Source organism: Corythoichthys intestinalis, chromosome 19 (genome assembly GCF_030265065.1).
Source record: "Corythoichthys intestinalis isolate RoL2023-P3 chromosome 19, ASM3026506v1, whole genome shotgun sequence".
Lineage (NCBI taxonomy): Eukaryota > Metazoa > Chordata > Actinopteri > Syngnathiformes > Syngnathidae > Corythoichthys > Corythoichthys intestinalis.
The window spans coordinates 12192275-12212927 of NC_080413.1; the positions used below are offsets into that span (position 1 = coordinate 12192275).

Genomic DNA, 20653 nt, shown 5'->3' on the forward strand with positions numbered 1-20653 from the left:
GTGGGGTCAAAGTGCATCATTCGCTGTCGCCTTGTAAATCTGCACTGCCCCCTAAGACCTGGCATGAATACTAGATCGTTTTCAAGCAGAATTGCGACAATGTTCGAATGAAGACGGAACCATATAAATGCAAATTTGAAATTTTTCGTATTCTCGGAGAGTCACCATGTAAACGGCCCCTCAGTCTGAAGTGTGATGTGGCAACTCATTCATTATGTAAGTGAGAGACTGTTCTCGGCAGCTTGACAGTCAAAGCAAAAAAATAACCAAAAAAATTTCGGTATCGGATAGGGAGTCTTAAAATCGGGTGACTCGGGTGCAAAAATATGCAATCGGGACATCCCTAGTATTCATATAATACCATTTAATCCAGGCTAAGTGGGTTTATCTGTGAATGATGATTGGTGTAGGGATCCAGGAAGCCATGGCTGCATAATTGCTGCTTTTATGAAACAAAACAAAACAAAAACAAAAAAACCTATGTCCTGCTATGGGACTATTGCGCATGCGCACATTGCACTGACGATGTTCAAACGATATATTGTGCAGGCCTAATTCTGACAATTCAATTAAAATAAAGCTTTCCAAAATAAACTACAACAACTTTCCACGCAAGCTAGCAGTAAGAAACCTACCGGTCACTGCAGTGTGAGAACTGGATGCTGTCCACTTTGTCCTAGATGATGAAAAATACAGAGCCAGTGTGAAAAAGAATGCTCCAAATCATTGTATTTTATCTGCTACAAATGTTTTTTGTTTAGAATAGGGAGTTTATGATATCTGCACGATACTATAAATAAAGTTCTATGGAAGCTAGCTCTCCTATGAAGTGCCATGTGTCATTTATGCCTTTGTATTTAGGAAGGTTTCACCCCAAATAAAAGCCTAATACACCTGCCACTTATATAAATATAGAAGTTTACCTTTAATGTTTCATGAGTTTACTGACCGTATGAGACTCCAGTTCCGAGATCTTCTCTGGCTGTCCTGAACCAAAGTAGTAGACTCTGATGATGTGATCTGTGCTTCCTGTCGCCAGGAACATTCCGCCTGTACCCACAAAAATATCTTATATTTAGGATGGTATTTCGAACTCATCCAATGGTTTCCAATGTCCACAAGCTGAATTTGTAAAGAACGGTTTGAGAGTAAACAAATTCACCTGCACTAAAGGAGGAACACATCATCTGGACGCCAGGTCTGGAACGCTCAGTGAACTTACTTGGCCTCTGACTGGAAGCAAGGAAAAGTTGATGTCCCCAAAGAAGGGAAAAGTGCAATGACAACCATAGAACCAGAAATGAAACAAAGAAATATACTAATGCACAAGTACCACAATTCATTAAATATCAGGATGTGACAGTACCAAACACCTTACTGATAATTCTCCATTACTTTCTGTCAGATGTCAAAGGCCGAGTGGTTTTAAACTTTAAACCACTAGCAATAGAACAAGCACATTATTATTATTTCCAAGGTGAAAATGTAAAACTGTTTTTTTTTTTTTTTTAAGATCAACTATATTTTACAGGCTATTTGTTAATAATACCAATATTAATAATGATGCATAATAAAGAAAATAAGTATACACATTACAGCTGCGTCCTACCCGAACTTGAGTGTGCGTGCATCCCATTGCCAGAAACAGATGGTGCCGTCAGCACCCGTGGAGGACAGGTAACGCTTAGAGCCACTGCAAAGAGGAGAAAACTGCAAACACAAGCAGTTTACATTAGCTTGTTGATATAACAACTACCATAAAAAGTTAATATTATAAACAGTAAACCCCAGTTTATTGAGAGTTATGTGAAAATCAGCACAAAACAGATCAGCTTTTCTAGGCCTTTTATCAAATTTGCTTGCTTGTTTGTTCCAGAATGGCAACCAAATAAACATTAAGTCATGCTTGGGGACACTAAATTTGTACAGATGTGAACTCCTTACCTGTAGCGAAGTAATGGACGCTGCGTGACCCTCCAGCACGGCTAGGGGAGCGCACGTCTGCAAGCACCAAACGCGGATTGTCTTGTCGCACGATCCGGCGGCGATCATCGTGTTCTCATGGCTGACTGCCATGTCGGAGATCTCAGCAGCATGCCCGCGCAAGGTTGCTAGCAGACATCCGCTGTCAGTGCTCCAGATCTTTACCAAACAGTCGTCAGATCCCTGAAGACAAATGATACCATTCTTCAGACTTAAATGTTTTTATTCATTAATGAAGGTGACAAACAGTCAAACAGTATTACCCTTCACAACGGGATCAAAACAGACAAAAGCTGATACAGAAGAAAAAAAATGCAAGGAAAAATAATGACACAGGTTTGTAAAAAAGTTGTGCAGCACTGATCTATTCTCAAACCTTAAACCGTTGTCACGAAAATTTCAAAAGGTGCTAAAAAGCCGTATCAATGCTACACTTTGGTAACCTATTAGTTTGCTGCCCCTTACAGTCTAGACCTGTGGTTCTTAACCTGGGTTCAATCAATCAAATTTATTTATATAGCCCTTTACAAAAACCCGAAAGATCCTCAAAGTGCTTTACAACAAAGACAAACATAGTTTTTGATAAATAAAAGGCGGAAAGTATTATACAATAACATTAAGAAGAAAAAAAACAAAAGCAAAACACAGCACATCGCGATAAGTCAAAACAGCAAATAAAGTAATAAAACAGATAAAATCGGAAAACATTAAAAACCCCAAAAGAAATAAAACCAGGCTACCCTAGTCTGGGGAAAAGGCGAGTCTAAAAAGGTGTGTCTTTAACGGAGTTCTAAGGAGGCCTAGATTCGTAATGGTGAGGATTTCAAGGGGAAGGCTATTCAACAACCTAGGGGCAGCAACCGTCCCCCCACTGATTAAGTTTCGACCTCTGAACTTGCAAAAGAAGCTGGCCAGTAGAACGAAAAATCCTGTCAGAGTTACAGAGAGTTAAAATTTCCGATAAATAAGAAGTTTGATTGACCCTCAGGGTTCGGTGAGTAGGTCTCAGGTGTTTAGCGAAGGTAATGAAACTCAGAGCCCTATTTTCGTACGCAGATTAAATCTATCAAAAATGGCTTTTTAGACTAGTTTATGGACTGGTTTTGCTCCCAATTTACAGTGTTAATCCCCATTCCTTTTAATTGCTTGTCCTTGATCTGATGGAAGGAGGAACTGGTTTGCTCAGTGGAAGGTTGACTCGCACTTGGTATGAGGGAACACAACAGAAGCGTGGTCTTGAATTTTGACCTGTTTATACAACATGCTGTCAAAATGAGAAGAATTTTGAACAGGGATTTGCTAAATTATTACCTTGCTAGCTATATCGGTTTTGAAATTGAAAAAAAAAAAAAGCTTTATTATCCAATTCCGAAGGGTTCGGTGAATCCACATCTGAAACTTGTGGGGTTTGGTCTTCGGTGCCTTCAGCAAGGTTAAGAACACTGGTCTGGACTCACACATCCGTGCAAAAAAAATCATCGAAAAGATGGCTCGTGTCTAGGAAACTACCAAGTCGGGCCATTCTTATCTCAAAGCATCACCATATAATTTCCGGACTATAAGACGCTACTTTTTTCATTTTGAATCCTGCGGCTTATAGTCCAGTGCGGCTTATTTGTTGATTTATTTGGGTTAATAGGTAACACTTTATTTGACAGCGATGTCATAAGATTGTCACAAGACCGTCATAATTATGACACTTAACATGGGCATTACTGAATGCTTATGATAGATGTCATTCAGTGTCAGCCGGCAAATGATGTCACCAACTCCCTTTATGACCAGCTCAGATCTTTTACCTCCATTCAAAAGTGAGCCAGATGACACTAAAAGACAAATGTTATACGCATTAATTAATCCTATGACAGTGTCATGTCATAATTATTAGAGCTGGGAATCTTTGGGCACCTAACGATTCGATTACGATTCAGAGGCTCTGATTCGATTATAAAACGATTATTGATGCACCCCCCTTCTTTTTTTAATGTTTTGTACATTAGCTCCAAAATTGTTCAAAAATCCTCTCAGGCTAAACCAAACTACTATTTTAGTATCAAGTTAACATATAACATTAAACAAATATACAAAAATAACAGTAAATAAAATACTCCAGTCCCCATTCTGTATTAGCAGCTTTAAACTACATTCAATTAATTTAATGTAGTGAATCAACCGTTACAGTTGTTAAAATTGCTCCCTTTATTCCATAATTTCCCTTCTGTCTACTTTTGACTTTTTAAAGTTTAAAAACGGTTTCATCATTTAAAGATAGATTCAAGACAAGATTTTGCCGATTTAGGAGTATTTTAGCTAAAAAGTTAATCAGGTTCGCTACAACAGAGCCTTCTCGAAAAGTCTACAGCTTTAGGATGGCGGCTGTTTACTAACAACGGCAAGTCTGTCATTTCGCATCTCTGTTCAATAATAAATGTTCTAACACCGCCGTCTGTCATTTTGCATCTAGTTCTACATATATATGATATCTACTGTAGCCGTATGTTTGTAGCAACTAGCAACTGGGCGTTGTTTGTAGCCGCTGTCGGCCCGAGTCAGGTATGATTAGAGGTGTGCAAAATTTCCGATTCTTAGATTATTCGCGATTCGGCCGTGGAAGATTCGAGAACGATTCACAAACATCCAAATTCCGATTATTGAAATATGCCAAGTAAAGCAGAAGTACGACACACTCAGCGCGCCGCGCGGTGTTCGGTGCGCAATTAGGGACGGAGCGAGAGTAGCTAAACATCATGCTTCTCATTACCCGGCCCCTCGGGTAACGCCAATGCTCAACTCACGGCTCTAGCTCAACTCATGCCACGAGATAAAAAAAATTTAAAAAAAAAAAAAAAAAAAAACATACCTGACTGCTGCCGAAAAGCTGCTACAAGCCGCATTATGTTACGGCAGATATCATTTATATAGGACTAGATGCATTATAGCCGGTATCGTTACCAGCACATCTACAAAAAACTAGATGCGGGCGTTAGTAACGGCCGCCATCTTAAAGCAGTACACTTCCCTGCAAGGCTGTTGTTGCGAACCTTCCAAGCGAACCTAATTAACTTTTTATCTAAAATACTCATAAATCGGTAAAATATTGACTTGAATCTATCTTTAAAATAGCTTTAAAACTTTTACATGTTGAAAGTAGACAAAAGAGAAAGTATGGAATAACAGGAGCAATTTTAACAACTTTAACGGTTGATTCACAACATTAAATTAATTGAAAGTAGTTTAAAGCTGCTGATATAGAATGGGGACTGGAGTTTTTTTATTTACTGTTATTTTTGTATATTTGTTTACTGCTATATGTTAACTTGATATTGAAATAGTAGTTTGGTTTAGCCTGAGAGGATTTTTGAACAATTTTGGAACTAATGTACAAAACAAATTAAAAAAAAAAAAAAAAAAAAAAAAAAAAAAAAAAAAAGGAGTGGGGTGCATCAATAATCGTTTTATAATCGAATCGGAGCCTCTGAATCGTAATCGTAATCGAATCGTTAGGTGCCCAAAGATTCCCAGCTCTAGGTATGATTGTTTTTTTGTTTTTTTTTCATCTAGCGGCATGAGTTGAACATAATATTTACTCTCGGTCCGTTCCTCATTGCATCCCAAAGACCACGCTGACTGTGTTTTACTTCCGCTTTACCTGGTATAATTCAATAATCGGAATTTGGATGTTTGTGAATCGTTCTCAAATCTTCCACGGCAGAATCGCGAATAATCTAAGAATCGGAAATTTCGCACGCCTCTGATAATTATGATTGTCTTATGGCGCCACTGTCAAATAAAGACTTACCAAATACCATAACTAGCAATTAATGAAACAACTGGAACAGTAACTAAAGAAATAACTAGCACAGAACATGAATTTTGATTGTTATTTACATCTGTAGTGCTATAATGCATGTTAGCAGCCATGCTGGATGACAAAATAAAACTTCTTGAAGCAGTCAAGCTTTGCAGCCAATTGGTTCAAAGCTTCATGGTGGTTCATTTGGTCTCATGACAGTCTTATGATGCCGCTGTCAAATAAAGTGTTAACGGTTAATATATTTTGTGGAAAATATCCAATAATAAACCCTACTCACTCCGCGCCATATTGTCCGTCTACTCGTCGTGTTGACGCATTACCGCTACGTAAATTCCTCCTATTAAGGCGTGTTTTTCTGCTCGTTAACATTAATAATCAAAATGGTGAAGGCGTGTGTGGCGGTTGGTTGCAATAACAGAGAAGATAGACGGAGAGACTTGAAGTTCTACCGTATTCCAAGAGACCCGGACAGGAGAGCGAGATGGACTGCTGCAATTCGACGAGAAAACTGGGCTCCAAACGATTACCACAGATTATGTAGTAGTCATTTTATATCTGGTAAGATGCATTTAATATATATTTAGAGGGTTTTGGGCTGACAACCACAATTAAGATCATTGCGAGGCTAATCGCCAACAACATACAGTGTCAAATTCAAGATGCTTATTTCTTCCACCATCATTACATTTTGAATAATATTTAGCTGGTACCAAGTGAAAGAAGCTGGCCTCGTCTATGGATCATCAGTTAAACAGGTGTGTCCAAACCTTTTGCAAAGGGGGCCAGATTTGGTGTGGTAAAAATGCGGAGGGCTACCTTGGCTGATTTACATAGGACAATATATTTAAACAAATTTTAGCAAGCCCTTCTGTGTGTCACATTTGCTTTATTTATTTTTTTTTATTCATAATTTCAATAGTCTCGTCTTTGTGGCGTTCTCTTTCGACACTCGGGCTCTTGCGAAATACTGCCGCTGTGATATTAAACTAGCTTCAAGTTGCTATGATTTCTCGCTGCGTATCTTCCCTGTAATGTTGTCGTACATGTCAGCGTGTCTTGTTCGGTAATATCATTATCGCGTCACATCGAACTCTTTGAAAACAGCGACTGTCTCTTTGCAAATGAGGCAGACACAGTTGTTGCGTGTTTTATTGAAGAAATAGTCCAATATCCACCTATCCTTGACGCGTCGGCCATCGCAGTCAACTTTTTTTTTTTTTTTTTTTGATTGCCGCCATTTTAGAAATCACACGGGGTAATGATACTTTGAGTGCTGCTCTTAAAGTTTTTCAAACTTTCGTGAGAATAGGCTGATTTTGTGTGGACAACATAGTTGTAGATATCAGGGTAGCAGATGTCAGGCAGAGACGGCGAAGACAGCTGGTCGAAAAATATCGATAGACTGAAGCTTTTCCACATAACGCCTTTTATGCAACGCATCCAATGAGTTTACAGCGTCTGAAAGCACCGGGGCTTCCATGAATTGCACTATAAATTGCACGACAAATTGAAACCATTGAGAATACGGATAAACAAAGACAGACAATATGGCGGCCGGATACAGCGACACGTCATTCTGTGACGTTGGTGAGTAGGGTCTATACAGTGAAGACAGCTGCGGCTTATAGTTCAGTGCGGCTTTCCTATGAACAAATGCCATTTTTATAACAAATTCGTTGGTTGGGGGCTTATAGTCAGAAGCGCACAGTCCGAAAATTACAGTAATTATTAAGCGTGATCATTAGCTTACAGCTCCATTGGTCAAACAATATAAATTAAACATACACTGTATGTATGTTACGTACATTTGTCATAAAGCAAAATGATACAAATATGATGACCAAATGAGACTGCAAACAGGCGGGGAGGAGAAGAGAAATTGAAGGAGACAGATGATGAACGTTAATTCTGGCATTCATCCAGCAAGTGCCTCTGTAGAAACATTCTCACTTGCCAGTTCTGAGGAGGAAAAGCGGGAAAAAAGCAAGAGGGAGGGGGTGGCGTAAGGGAATGGAACAAAGGAGTGGCTGCACGGGAGAAGAAAAAAAAGGCAAATGCAAGCGAGTCTAGGAAATGTACAAAGTGACGAAGTCAATCTAGAATTCCCCCACATGCCTAACCACCCCCTCTTTCTCACTCTGCGACCATTTTAAGATATAAAAGCTGCAAATGAAAGGAGGCAGCATTTGTTTAACAAACCATAATAAAAGATATGCATAATTCGTACAAAATACAAAGAGGGACGTCACACCGCTACTGCGGCCATGGGTCATCACCATTCACACTTACAACCTTTGAGTATGAAACAAAAAAAACGAAGCTACCATTTCAATTTTTTGATGACACAAATGCAGGGAAATACAATGTCGCACAACATTTTACTCACAACATTTGTCAGTGCAACCACCACCACAATGGATTTTTGGCAAAGGAAAAATACTGTAATGCCATTGCAAAATAGGTAACAATATAGCCTGTCACTTCAGTATACTTAACGTCTTTTCACAATAAAGCTATCAAACACAGGGTCTCAAAAAGTGATCATACAGATCTCTTACTTTAGTACCATAACACTCAAAAGCAATATGACCCTGGTCTGTATTTTGCTCTGTTTAACAACTTCATCCACAAGTACATCCACACAGACACTTACTGTGAATATGCGACGTCCAGTCCTGTCGAATGTGACGCAGTAGACTGAGGAAAGGTGTCCCAGGATCCTCTTATGCATCTTCATATGCTGATAAACTGCAGTTGGCACCAGCTGGCGCAAGCGGTAAGATCCGTTTAGCCGCCGACCATGACTTGTTTCCACTGGGACAGCGAATAGAAGGATATATGACAAGCGAGGACGTAAAGTCTCCACCAAGCCTTCAATGTATTTTTTGACCACATCTTTAATTTTGTCCTGTTTAGCTACAGTGTTCAGGCAGTGTTTTAATTCATGATTCTGGCATAGTTCTACAATGAATACATTTATTCATAATTGCTTATTGGTAACAGTAACCAGAAAGCAAAATTGCATAGACTCTCAGTGAATAGAATACTATTGTTTTTGAATGAAAGAAAATCAAAGGCGTTCTTTACCAATGTTTGCTGGGCTTCCATAGATGATAGGAGGCTCTGGCGGTCTCCCGCAGTGAAGCGCTGCCAGCGCTGAACCCTTCCATACAACATGCTTGCAACCTGGGCGACAAAACAAAAGATGTGAAAAACTCAAAAATTTTAGAGCCCCTACAGTGCTGGCCAAAAGTATTGGCACCCCAGCAATTCTGTCAGATAATGCTCAATTTCTCCCAGAAACTGATTGCAATTACAAATGCTTTGGTAGTAATATCTTCATTTATTTTGCTTGCAATGAAAAAACACTAAAGAGAATGGGAAAAATAATAAATCATAATCATCATTTTACATGAAACTCCAAAAATGGCCCAGACAAAAGTATTGGCACACTTTGAGAAATCATGTGATGCTTCTCTAATTTGTGTAATTAACAGCACCTGTTATTTACCTGTGGTGGCAATCACTAAATCACACTTGCAGCCATTTCAAATGGATTAAAGTTGACTCAACCTCTGCCCTGTGTCCTTGTGTGTACCACATCAAGCATGGAGAAAAGAAAGAAGACCAAAGAACTGTATGAGGACTTGAGAAGCAAAATTCCGAGGAAGCATGGGCAATCTCAAGGCTACAAGTCCATCTATAAAGACCTAAATGCTCCTGTGTCTACCATGCGCAGTGTCCTCAATAAGTCTAAAGCCCATGGCACTGTGGCTAACCTCCCTAGATGTGGACGGAAAACCAAAATTGACGAGAGATTTCAACGAAAGATTGTGCGGATGGTGGATAAAAAAAACCTCGACTAACATCCAAACAAGTTCAAGCGGTCCTACAGTCCGAGGGTACAACAGTGTCAACCCGTACTATCAGTCGGCGTCTGAATTAAAAGAAACTCTATAGTAGGATACTCAGGAAGACCTCACTTCTGACCCAGATACATTAAAAAAAAGCCAGGCTGGAGTTTGCCAAAACTTATCTGAAAAGGCCAAAAATGTTTTGGAGGAATGGTCTCTCGTCAGATGGGACAAAAGTAGAGCTTTTTGGGAAAAGGCATTGACATAGGGTTTACACGAAAAAAAAAAAGAGGCCTTCAAAGAAAAGAACACGGTCCCCACAGTCAAACATGGCAGAGGTTCCTTGATGTTTGGGGTTGCTTTGCTACCTCTGACACTGGACTGCTTGACCGTGTGTGCATGGCATTATGAAGTCTGAAGACAACCAGCAAATTTTGCAGCATAATGTAGGGTCCAGTGTGAGAAAGCTGGGTCTCCCTCAGAGGTCATGGGTCTCCCAGCAGGACAATGACCCAAAACACACTTCAAAAAGCACTAGAAAATGATTTGAAGGAAAGCACTGGAAACCTCTAAAGTGGCCAGCGATGAGTCCAGACCTGAATCCCATAGAACACCGTGGAGAGATCTAAAAATGGCAGTTTGGAAAGGGCACCCTTCAAATCTCAGCGACCTGGAGTAGTTGGCCAAAGAAAAATGGTCTAAAATTCGAACAGAGCATTGTAAGAATCTCGTTGATGGACACCGGAAGCGATAGTTCGCAGTTATTTTGTCTATCGGTTGTGCTACAAAGTATTAGGCCAGGGGTGTCCAAACTTTTTGCAAAGGGGGCCAGATTTGGTATGGTAAAAATGTGGGGGGCCGACCTTGGCTAACGTCCTTTACGTAGAACAATATATTTAAGCAAATTTTAGCAAGCCATTCTGTGTGTCACATTTGCTTATTGTTTTTTTTTTGGTTTTTTTTAATTAATAAGTTCCACTATCTCGCAACCAGCCTTTGTGACGTTCTCTTTCGACTCTCGGGCTCTTGAGAAATACTGCTGCTGTAAAATTAAACTAGCTTCAAGTTGCTTGAATTTCTCGCTACGTATCATCTCGGTAACCTTGTCGTAAATGTCAGCATGTCTTGTTTGGTAATATCGCCTCACATTGAACTCTTTAAAAACAGAGACTGTCCCTTTGCAAATGAGGCCGACACAGTTGTTGCGTAGTAGTCCAATTTCTACCTATCGTTGACGCAGTCAACTTTCTTGTGTTGATTGTCGCCATTTTAGAAAATTGGGAATAAAGGGTCACACGGGGTAATGTTGCTTAGAGTGCTGCTGCCTTTTAGTGGGTAAATGAGGAGCAGCATTTAGTGTGTAAGCTACTTCATATGCTAGTAGCAGTACTGCTGACCAATTTATTAAGTCTATGTGTGGGCCAGACGTTATTGATTTTATGACAGAGGCTGGGGGCCGGATGAAATCTGACCAAGGGCTGCATTTGGCCCCCGGGCCGGACTTTGCACATGCCTGTTAGGCTGAAGGTGCCGATAAATTTGTCCGGCCAATTTTTTGAGTTTTCTGTAAAATGATAATGATTTCATTTTTTTTTTAATTCTCTTTTGTGTTTTTTCATTGGAAGCACAATAAATGAAGATATTACTACCAAAGCATTTGTAATTACAATCATTTTCTGGGAGAAATTAAGCATTATCTGACAGAATTTCAGGGGTGCCAATACTTTTGGCCTGCACTGTATGTGTATGGGGAAGCCGTCCGATTCCCTTGAAGTCAGACAATGAACAACTGTGTCTTACTACTACTACTACCTAGTGTAATAGTACGACCTGAAACTAGCAATCAAGGATATGGACAGCTATCCACTAAGCCATTTGAGCAAGCACCCTTACTTTTGCTTGTACGGAGGAGATTTTGCCGACCCGCTCCTAGCAGGCTAGTTAGTCCTGGCACGCTGGCTGGGACATCCCGCTCCAGCAGAGGACAAACCCTGGAGCACACGTGCAGCAGATGCTCAGGACTGATGTGGCGGTACAGCTTCACCTACACGATAGCACATAAAAACACAATTAGATGTGCTTGCTCTAGGGCACATTTTTAGAAACAAACTTAAACTGTGTAGGCTGCCATTAATCATTTTAAAACTGCATTATTTTTACCACCTTAAAAGAAAATGAACGCAACATAAACAACATTAGATAATACACTATGTTTGGAATACAACTTTGCAGACGCTCCCAATGTGACATTTAACATTTCGTAAATCATGTATATTGCATTTGTATTCATATTTTCTTCTTGACAACATGGTGAGGGAATAAAATGTCATGTCATTTCAAGTACCGTATTTTCGAACTATAAGTCGCAGGGTTTTTTTTCATAGTTTGGCTGGAGGTGCGACCTATACTCAGGAGCGACTTATGTGTGAAATTATTAAAATATTATGATATCATTTCACTTGTTATTTTGGTGTTTTTGGAGTGATACTGATGGTTTGGTGAACTTGTTAGCATGTTCTTTTTGCTATAATTTTTTTAATAGCTATGTTACGTTAACATACCGGCCACGTTCGCAGTTTGTTGTTCATGCATCTTGTAACATTATCATACTGTCCACTTATTCAGCATGTTGTTCTCTATTGTATTTTTTTTAATTGCCTTTCAATATGACATATCTGTTATATGTGTTGGATTTTTATCAAGTAAATTTCCCCCAAAAATGTGACTTGTACTCCGGTGCGACATATTTGTTTTTTTTCCTCTTCGTTGAGCATTTTATGGCTGGTGCGACTTATACTCAGGTGCGACTTATAGTCCGAAAAATACGGTACAGTACTAGTCAAACCTTGAAAATGCAACATAAATCCCAAAAACATTTAAGGAATTTCAGGGATGTATGGGAAACGCATAATTTACGCTATAACGTAAACACAGTATACAGAACATGATCTTATTCTGTATCAAGAATTGTATGCATTGTGTTCCATTCAAAACAAAAACTGGTTGTAAATCAAAATGATTATACTGTATTACATTTGATTCACTATTTAGTCTAATTCATAAGTATGCAAATGTACATTCACTAAGTACAATCTCAATACATTATTTTTGTATCTAATACCATAAATACACTGCTATATTACTAGAGAGTGTTGACAGTAAATTGATTTCTTCAAAATGTGACAACCGTCATTATTTAATATTTTCATAAGTACATCAAAGTGGGTGTTCCTGACCATACATGACAACACAAAATTAGCACGGTAAACACACACATGCAACGCAGACACACTTTGTCCATTCTCTTATCAATGCCTTAACAGTCTGTGTAACACACACGCGCATACAATTACTGACCGCCCATAATTACATCCAACATCATTGCTGCTACAGGAGACGTGATCAGCGTATCACAATATACACCCCCCCCACACACATACTTTGATGCCATTAACAATTTTCTCCACGCATAATGGCTCCCTGCACATAACTGCAAAAGAAACCATCTCCATAACGGTCACACTTCATGCAGAGCAGCACCGAAAATCAAATGTATTGGTTGAAATACATAATGTGAGGATGGTTCGGCAGTCACAAAAAACATTTACCCAAATAACTTGCTCAACTGTACGTTCCCTTCTTGTGTTTTATTGGTAAATATGTGCCTTTCACTTAATTAATGCATTATAACTAATTAACCCTAATTAATGTTGGTATTTAATACCCCATTGCATCCCTCTAGGCTGCAGTAAATGCACAATCCACTTGAGAGGTAGCAAAGCAAAAACAACATATCTAAAAAATTTGCAAGCGCAGTGTGGCATGTAACATTGCTTTCTCTTAAAAATGAAAAGCATCGGCGGTATTTTTCAAGAGAAAATCAAAAAGGCCTTTGATTGACAGGCAGTGGGAGGGGTGCGGGAAGAGCGAGGGAACATTTCCAAATACTTTAAAATTCCATAAACATTAAAACGTTCACCTTCTAACCATTCATGTAGAGATATATGTAGAATGATTGTGTGAGTGCAGTGCATTAAAAAAAAAAAAAAAAAATATTGCCATTGCTCAGGATAACTAATTTAGAAAAAAAAAAAAAAAAAATCGAAAAAGAACAAAATGTGCATTGTACATAGGTAAATAAATTAACCATATGGACATTGGTGAATTCTCTCTACGGCCTTAAAATGCCAGAATCCTTGCATTGGGGAATTTTATTAGCATAATTACCATACTAATTAAGGACAATAATTGTAAATAGACAAATTAGCAGCAACAGCTCATCTGTAAGGATTTGTAGTTCAGAACCAGAGGATCAAAATAGTCCTGATGTGAGAAAATGCAAAAATGTCAAGAATTTGTTACATACCTACTTTTCAGTAATTGTCAAGGTATCCTTGAGCAAGGCATCAAGCCCATGAGTAGGTGATGTAAAAACTTTAAAAAAAAAAAAAAACTAGTTTTAATCTGCCATGTCTCCTTGCAAACCAGCATGTTATTTTGTTCTCTTCATGTGAACTGCAACAGCAGAGTGGGAGTCGACTTTCCCCCCGAAAGTGTGTAAAACATTTCTTGAAAATAATAAAAGAAAGAGTTGCACTTTACCTCTCATCCCGTCCAAAATAACAAAACCTTCAGTGGAAAACAAAAAAAGGTACATCCAGGAACGCATTCCTTCCTTCAGAGGGAGTGGCATCTGCTAATCCGGATTAAATCCAAATATGAATTTGAATTAAAAACATGTCAAATAATCCAGTTTGGAGTTGAGTCAGAGTGTTGTGTGCATGAAGCAAGCTGGTGAGTGAGAGACGGTGCTCCAAGTCCAGCCTGCTTGCCTGCCTTCCTTCCTCCTGCACCCACAACACTCGTGACGTAGCAACAATTCCACGCGTTTAAACTCCACTTTCCCCTTCAAGGACCTGCGTGGGACACCACCTGGGTGAGGATGGCAGGTCCTGACCCCCTAGAAAATGCTCATCTAAAGTCCTGTTATTTTCATTCACGAAAAAACACACATATACACACATTTTAAGGTGTTTTTCCTGCAAGCATGAGGGGAAAATGCGGGAAATTCAATTCGTAAAGTTGCCGTGTGAAACTTTCTCCCATCAAAAGAGAAGCTCCCTTACCAGATCGTCATACGTCCCGGGGTGTTCTTGCCCGGTCCAATCTAGCCTCTTGGGCAGCAGCTAATGACGAAGAAAGCCACAAAACATTTTAAATTATTATCATATTTAAAAAGTGATGGTTTAAAGATATGTCCACAAGAAGTGAAGCAAAAAGGGGCAACATTGCAGCGCCCGCGCATCTCTCCACTCCACGTACCTCCTTATCCTCCACCTCCCTTATCAGCGTCTGAAAATGGATTAAAAAAAGACAACATGACGCCTCATGGCCGCCTTGATATGCTCTAAATGAGCTCTCTAATTCCCCAACACCAACCTCGGCTGCTTCATGGCAGGGTCCGGCTTCGAGAAAGCGGGCGATTAGGAAGTAGAGCTCTGGTGTCGGTCGGAGGGGAGAGAGAAGAAGAACGGGGGAGCTGCGTTACAACAGGGCGCCGAACGCGGGGAGGGAGAAGGGGGGACATAAACGACAACCTCGGCCCGCTCCCTGAGCTCCGCTACTCACCAGAAGTCAGTTGCGCGAGGTGCGGCCTGTCTGAAGCCATGTTGTTGGCGTGCTTCGGCGGGGGCAGCGCCGAAGCCGGAGCCGGGCCGCTGGGTGTCGGTGGCTGCCCTGTAGCTGTCACTGTTTATCCACCAGGAAGAGGCTGCCTCCATTCAGGCGCTTGAAAACAGTCCCGGCTCCTCTCCGCTCAAAGTGCTCCTCCGCGCAGTACCGAGTCTAGTGCCCCCTGACCGGGTTTGCCTGCCTCAAACAACCGTAAATGCCGGTATGGCAAAATATACACAGACACGGGCTCACACTATGGAAAAAATATTAATATTATTAGTGAAATTGTAATATTCATTCGGTGTTCTTAGCCTGTTCCCCCTCCCCCTCCAAAAGGGAAAGCGCGAGCAGTACGCGGAGGGATATACGCGTGTTTCACGCAGAGGCCACTGTAGAGGAGGTTGAAATGGCAGCCTTGCTGAGAACGAGAGAATTTTTTACTTTAAATTGGTCGATGCGTTACGTTTAGACGACATTTGACGAGTTAAGAACTAATATTGACTATTAATTGAGCTGCGGAGGTATTCAATCTTTTAATGTTAAGACTTATAACATGGCTGCCGAATCCGCGCGCGAGGTTAGCCGTTTCCTTAAAAGCCAGCTAGGTGCTGACGCAGGTTTGCGTTTAGTCAGTATTTATTTTGTTTTTACTTCAAGCATATGTCTCGCTAAAACGCTAGTCATCCAAGGGGGCAAGTCTTTTTCGCCGCCTGACGTTAAAATGGGGGAAGGGTTGTTGTCAGAAGCAGAGGGGGCAACATCGCAAATTAATGATCAAGGAAACGTCGTGAGTTGGTGGAACAGATTCAACAGAATGCAACATTTTGTCAATTATTACGGACCACGACAATGTCCGTGTTTGCTGAAGCAGTTTAAGTTAATAAGAAGTGAATTAACACAAGTTTGCACATACAAAATCAGCTGATAAGTATTTTCACCCCGTGTGCTGTAAATAATCACAGATCTAAAGCTTCAAAGCCTTGCTCAAGGGCATATTCCGTCAGCTGTCCTCGGTAAGCAAAGTCAGATCCTTTAGAATTCCATCGTAGATTTAATTCTTTCAGGTTTTCCATTTGTTTCAGGTTTCAACCCTGTAAGATCCATGCACGAAAGTCCTTTCTGACAAGTTGTTGCAAAGTGAGTCACTTTCTTATCGACAAATTGTTTATTTCATATATTATGTGTGACACCTGACAGGATCAAGAAGTATCCAAGTCCTAGAAAAAAAAAAATGAAGCACCGGTCTTGATTCGTGTTTCAAGGTGTTTCACTATGGTAGGTGGTGTGGCAATATCAATCTGAAAAATAAAAGTCACTGTGAATACAACACGCTAGGAAATCCCTTATTTCCCGAAGCTCTCATCCCAATCTATCAAGAGAGAATATCTCTTGTAGGCATTTGCCGGTATGATAACCTTAAGCCAAAATTTCATGGTATCACTGTATTGCAATTACAGCACTAAAATTTGTTACTTTGAGATATTTGGGTGTAAAAAAATCAATTGAACAGGATTATTATTTTTAAAAACATTAGCAAATTGGAACATAAGTATAATGTTAAAAATATATATATACATACGTATATATTCTAAATAAAATTAAAATAAATGCAGTCCTTTTGGTAAGCCTAAGCCCACAGCTCATCATTATTACCATCAGAACAAAAATATTTTCCATAAAAAGCACATGCGTATAGCTGGTTTCATGTTTACGTTATACATACACAAAAACAAACACAAAAAACACTGAAGGTTTTACCACCGCTAGACACACTAAACACGCTGGAAGTTAACTCACGTAACTGGTGGGAAACATTCCTGACAGTGCTTACTAACCTTTAATTTTGTATACACTACCGTTAAAAAGTTTGGGGTCTAAGCGACCCCAAATTTATGAACCGTAGTGTACGTAATAAAAAATCCCATATGATACACTACGGTTCAAAACCGACCCCAAACTTTTGAACGGTAGTGTAAATGCGAAATTATATTGGCGATATTGCCTCCTCGGAAGTCACCCTACGCAAGTATGTTTTATATGTTGGCTGGCCCTCCTCTACTAAGCCGCGGCCGTCTGTAACTTTTCTGTAGCCGAAGTATTCCCATACAAGCGATCTCGTTTTCTTTAAAGGGTGGAAAAAGTTCAGGGGTTTCACCTCCACCAGTTATCGTGTAGCACAGCTGACTCACTGACACTAAGCAACAACCGGTGGAGGAGGGTTGGGCCTTGCATTTCCAAGCAAGGGATTTCTCCAAGCATTTTTGGGACATAAAAAATAGCTAATTCCTTAGGGACGGTTTGAAGGAAAAGTTTTGCAGTTTTGAAATCTTGACGTTTTCATACCACGGTATGACAATAATGCACTAGTAACAATGAACTGTTTTACTCATCAGCGCTAATATTTTGGCCCGTCACAGTTATATCAACTTATCGTTCAATATATGAAAAAGGCGCGATAGTTTTTTTCTGGACTCGATAAATCGTTAACACGCATCATCAAAATTAGTTGGGCTTTTCTTTTGTGAAGTAGCTCTCGTGCAACACCGTTATTTTTTCCTGATGTTTAATATTTCAGTGCAATTTATGTGAACAGAACTTATTCACTGCCATTGACAGCGATAAATGTCTTTTCCATTTTGACTGGAAACATTGGAAGTGATCCAGTTCAAATAGATTGGGTGTCTATAGGTGTCAATGGCATTGAAACATTAGTATTCACTTTCAGCCTCTCAGTTAAAATGGGTAGGATGTCTGTCGTTGTCAGTGGCAGTGGGTCAGCATCAATATATTCAGAAGTAACGTTAATTTGAATTATTATGCTGCATACCATTAAATATGACCTATACCACCAGCAGCAGAAAAAATATTTACTATAGTTTATCATAATAATTTCTGGGAAAGTATAAAATGATCCCTAAAAATGTATCAGGCCTAAATGTACAATTGTGCTGCATCATAAAAAGAAACAAAGACACATGCAATGCTTTATGACTCAATGAAGAACTTCAAGATGATACAGTGTGATGATTAAAGACAGTTTCAGGAATTAGTAACTCTTGGCAGTCACTCCTTGTGTGCGCCTACTTGTGTGCTGCTTCAAGGGTCCTGAATGACTTGCAGTAAGTAGTTTCAAAGAGTTACTCAAAATTAATCAATTTGGTGCCCGTTCACCTTATTCTATTCACTTTCATAAATATTGGAAAGTAAAAATGAATGGAAACACCAGAAATTTGAAAAAAGGCTGAAAATTAGCATGGATTGTTGTATGATTATCAATCAAATGAAGCTACTACTTAGCATAAGCACCGGATACATGTGTAAAACTTCAAAGGTTTTTAGCAACCTCTAAATATTAGCAGTACCTATTGTTATGGACCAAATATGAAAATTGGAATGTTAATTGCTCACAGTCGTGACCCCCATAGCCACAGGGAGGCAGCCTCTCTCTCTAATCACATTTATGTGTTGATAATGGAATTTCATCTAGCTGCTTTTTAGAAATTAATGAAGTCATGAGCTGAAGAAACCACTACTCAACGTTCACATAATCTCACAATAAATCATGCTGATTCATGTCAAAACAGTGAGGTAATGTACAGTTGTGGTCAAAAGTTTACATACACTTGTGAAGAACATAATGTCATGGCTCTCTTGAGTTTCCAGTTATTTCTACAACTCTGATTTTTCTCCGATAGATTGGAACAGATACTTCTTTGTCACGAAAACATTCATGAAGTTTGGTAGATTGGAACAGATACTTCTTTGTCACGAAAACATTCATGAAGTTTGGTTCTTTTATGACTTTATTATGGGTTAACAGAAAAAGTGATGAAATCTGCTGGGTCAAAAATATACATACATGGATCTGAAAAAGCGAATCATTGACTTGAACAAGTCAGGAAAGTCACTTTGAGCCATTTCAAAGCAGCTGCAGGTCCCAAGAGCAACAGTGCAAACGTTTGTAAGTATAAAGTGCATGGCACTGTTTTGTCACTGCCACGATCAGGAAGAAAATGCAAGCTATCACCTGCTGCTGAGAGAAAATTGGTCAGGAGGGTGAAGATTCAACCGAGAATCACCAAAAAGCAGATCTGCCAAGAATTTGAAGCTGCTGGAACACAGGTGTCAGTGTCCACAGTCAAGCGTGTTTTGCATCTCCATGGACTGAGAGGCTGCCGTGCAAGAAGGAAGCCCTTGCTCCGAAAGCGGCACCTTAAGGCTCGACTGAAGTTTGCTGCTGATCACATGGACAAAGATAAGACCTTCTGGTGGAAAGTTCTGTGGTCAGACGAAACAAAAATCGAGCTGTTTGGCCACAATGCCAAGCAATATTTTTGGAGGAGAAAAGATGAGGCCTTTAACCCCAAGTACACCACGCCTACCGTCAAGCACGGTGGTGGTAGTGTTATGCTGTGGGGCAGTTTTGCTGCCAATGGAACTGGTGCTTTACAGAGAGTAAATGGGATAATGAAGAAGGAGGATTACCTTCAAATTCTTCAAGATAACCTAACGTCATCAGCCCGAAGATTGGGTCTTGGGCGCAGTTGGGTGTTCCAACAGGACAATGACCCCAAACACACATCAAAAGTGGTAATGGAATGGCTAAATCAGGCTAGAATTGAGATTTTCGAATGGCCTTCCCAAAGTCCTGACTTGAACTTGTGGACAATGCTGAAGAAACAAGTCCATCTCAGAAAGCCATCAAATTTAACTGAACTGCACCAATTCTGTCAAGAGGAGTGGTCAAAGTTTCAACCAGAAGCTTGTGGATGGCTACCAAAAGCGCCTAATTGAAGTGAAAATGGCCAAGGGACATGTCACCAAATATTAGCGCTGCTGTATGTATATTTTTGACCCAGCAGATTTGATCACTTTTTTCTGTTCACCCATAATAAAGTCATAAAAGAACCAAACTTCATGAATGTTTTTTGTGACAAAGAAGAATCTGTTCCAATCACTCTATCAGAGAAGAATCAGAGTTGTAGAAATAACTGGAAACTCAAGAGAGCCATGACATTATGTTCTTCACAAGTGTAAGAAAACTTTTGACCACAACTGTACATTATGTATCATGATACTTGACATCCTTAGGACATGGTAAAAATCTCACATGCTGTACTCAAGTAGAAGTAGTAATATTTAAAATATATATACACTGCTGGCCAAAACTATTGACACCCCTGCAATTCTGTCAGATAATGCTAAATTTCTCCCAGATTGCAATTACAAATGCTTTGGTAGTACCGTAATATCTTCATTTATTTTGTTTGCAATGAAAAAAGAGAAAAGAGAATGATTTTTAAAAAATCATTATCATTTTACACAATAC

General features: G+C 39.7%; 2 protein-coding genes across 3 annotated transcripts in view; one reads left to right on the forward strand and one right to left on the reverse strand.

Annotated features, from left to right (window-relative positions):
* Positions 1–15467, reverse strand: part of phip (pleckstrin homology domain interacting protein) — a 65476-nt gene extending 50009 nt beyond the window's left edge. Inside the window, exons 1-12 of the mRNA XM_057822097.1 lie at positions 15280–15467; positions 15091–15149; positions 14974–15003; positions 14778–14837; positions 11545–11695; positions 8885–8983; positions 8451–8611; positions 1945–2166; positions 1610–1710; positions 1163–1233; positions 950–1050; positions 636–676 (exon numbers count right to left, since the gene is read on the reverse strand). Coding sequence (XP_057678080.1) covers positions 636–676; positions 950–1050; positions 1163–1233; positions 1610–1710; positions 1945–2166; positions 8451–8611; positions 8885–8983; positions 11545–11695; positions 14778–14837; positions 14974–15003; positions 15091–15149; positions 15280–15319 — 1136 coding nt within the window. The 5' untranslated portion in view covers positions 15320–15467. The remainder of the gene's footprint in view (positions 1–635; positions 677–949; positions 1051–1162; positions 1234–1609; positions 1711–1944; positions 2167–8450; positions 8612–8884; positions 8984–11544; positions 11696–14777; positions 14838–14973; positions 15004–15090; positions 15150–15279) is intronic.
* Positions 15468–18347: 2880 nt separating this feature from the next.
* Positions 18348–20653, forward strand: part of enpp5 (ectonucleotide pyrophosphatase/phosphodiesterase 5) — a 34323-nt gene continuing 32017 nt past the window's right edge. The window contains exon 1 of one of the 2 annotated variants that reach the window (XM_057822101.1): positions 18348–18443. The gene's annotated coding sequence lies outside the window, so the exon portion shown is untranslated. The remainder of the gene's footprint in view (positions 18444–20653) is intronic. The other variant, XM_057822102.1, reaches the window with a different exon arrangement.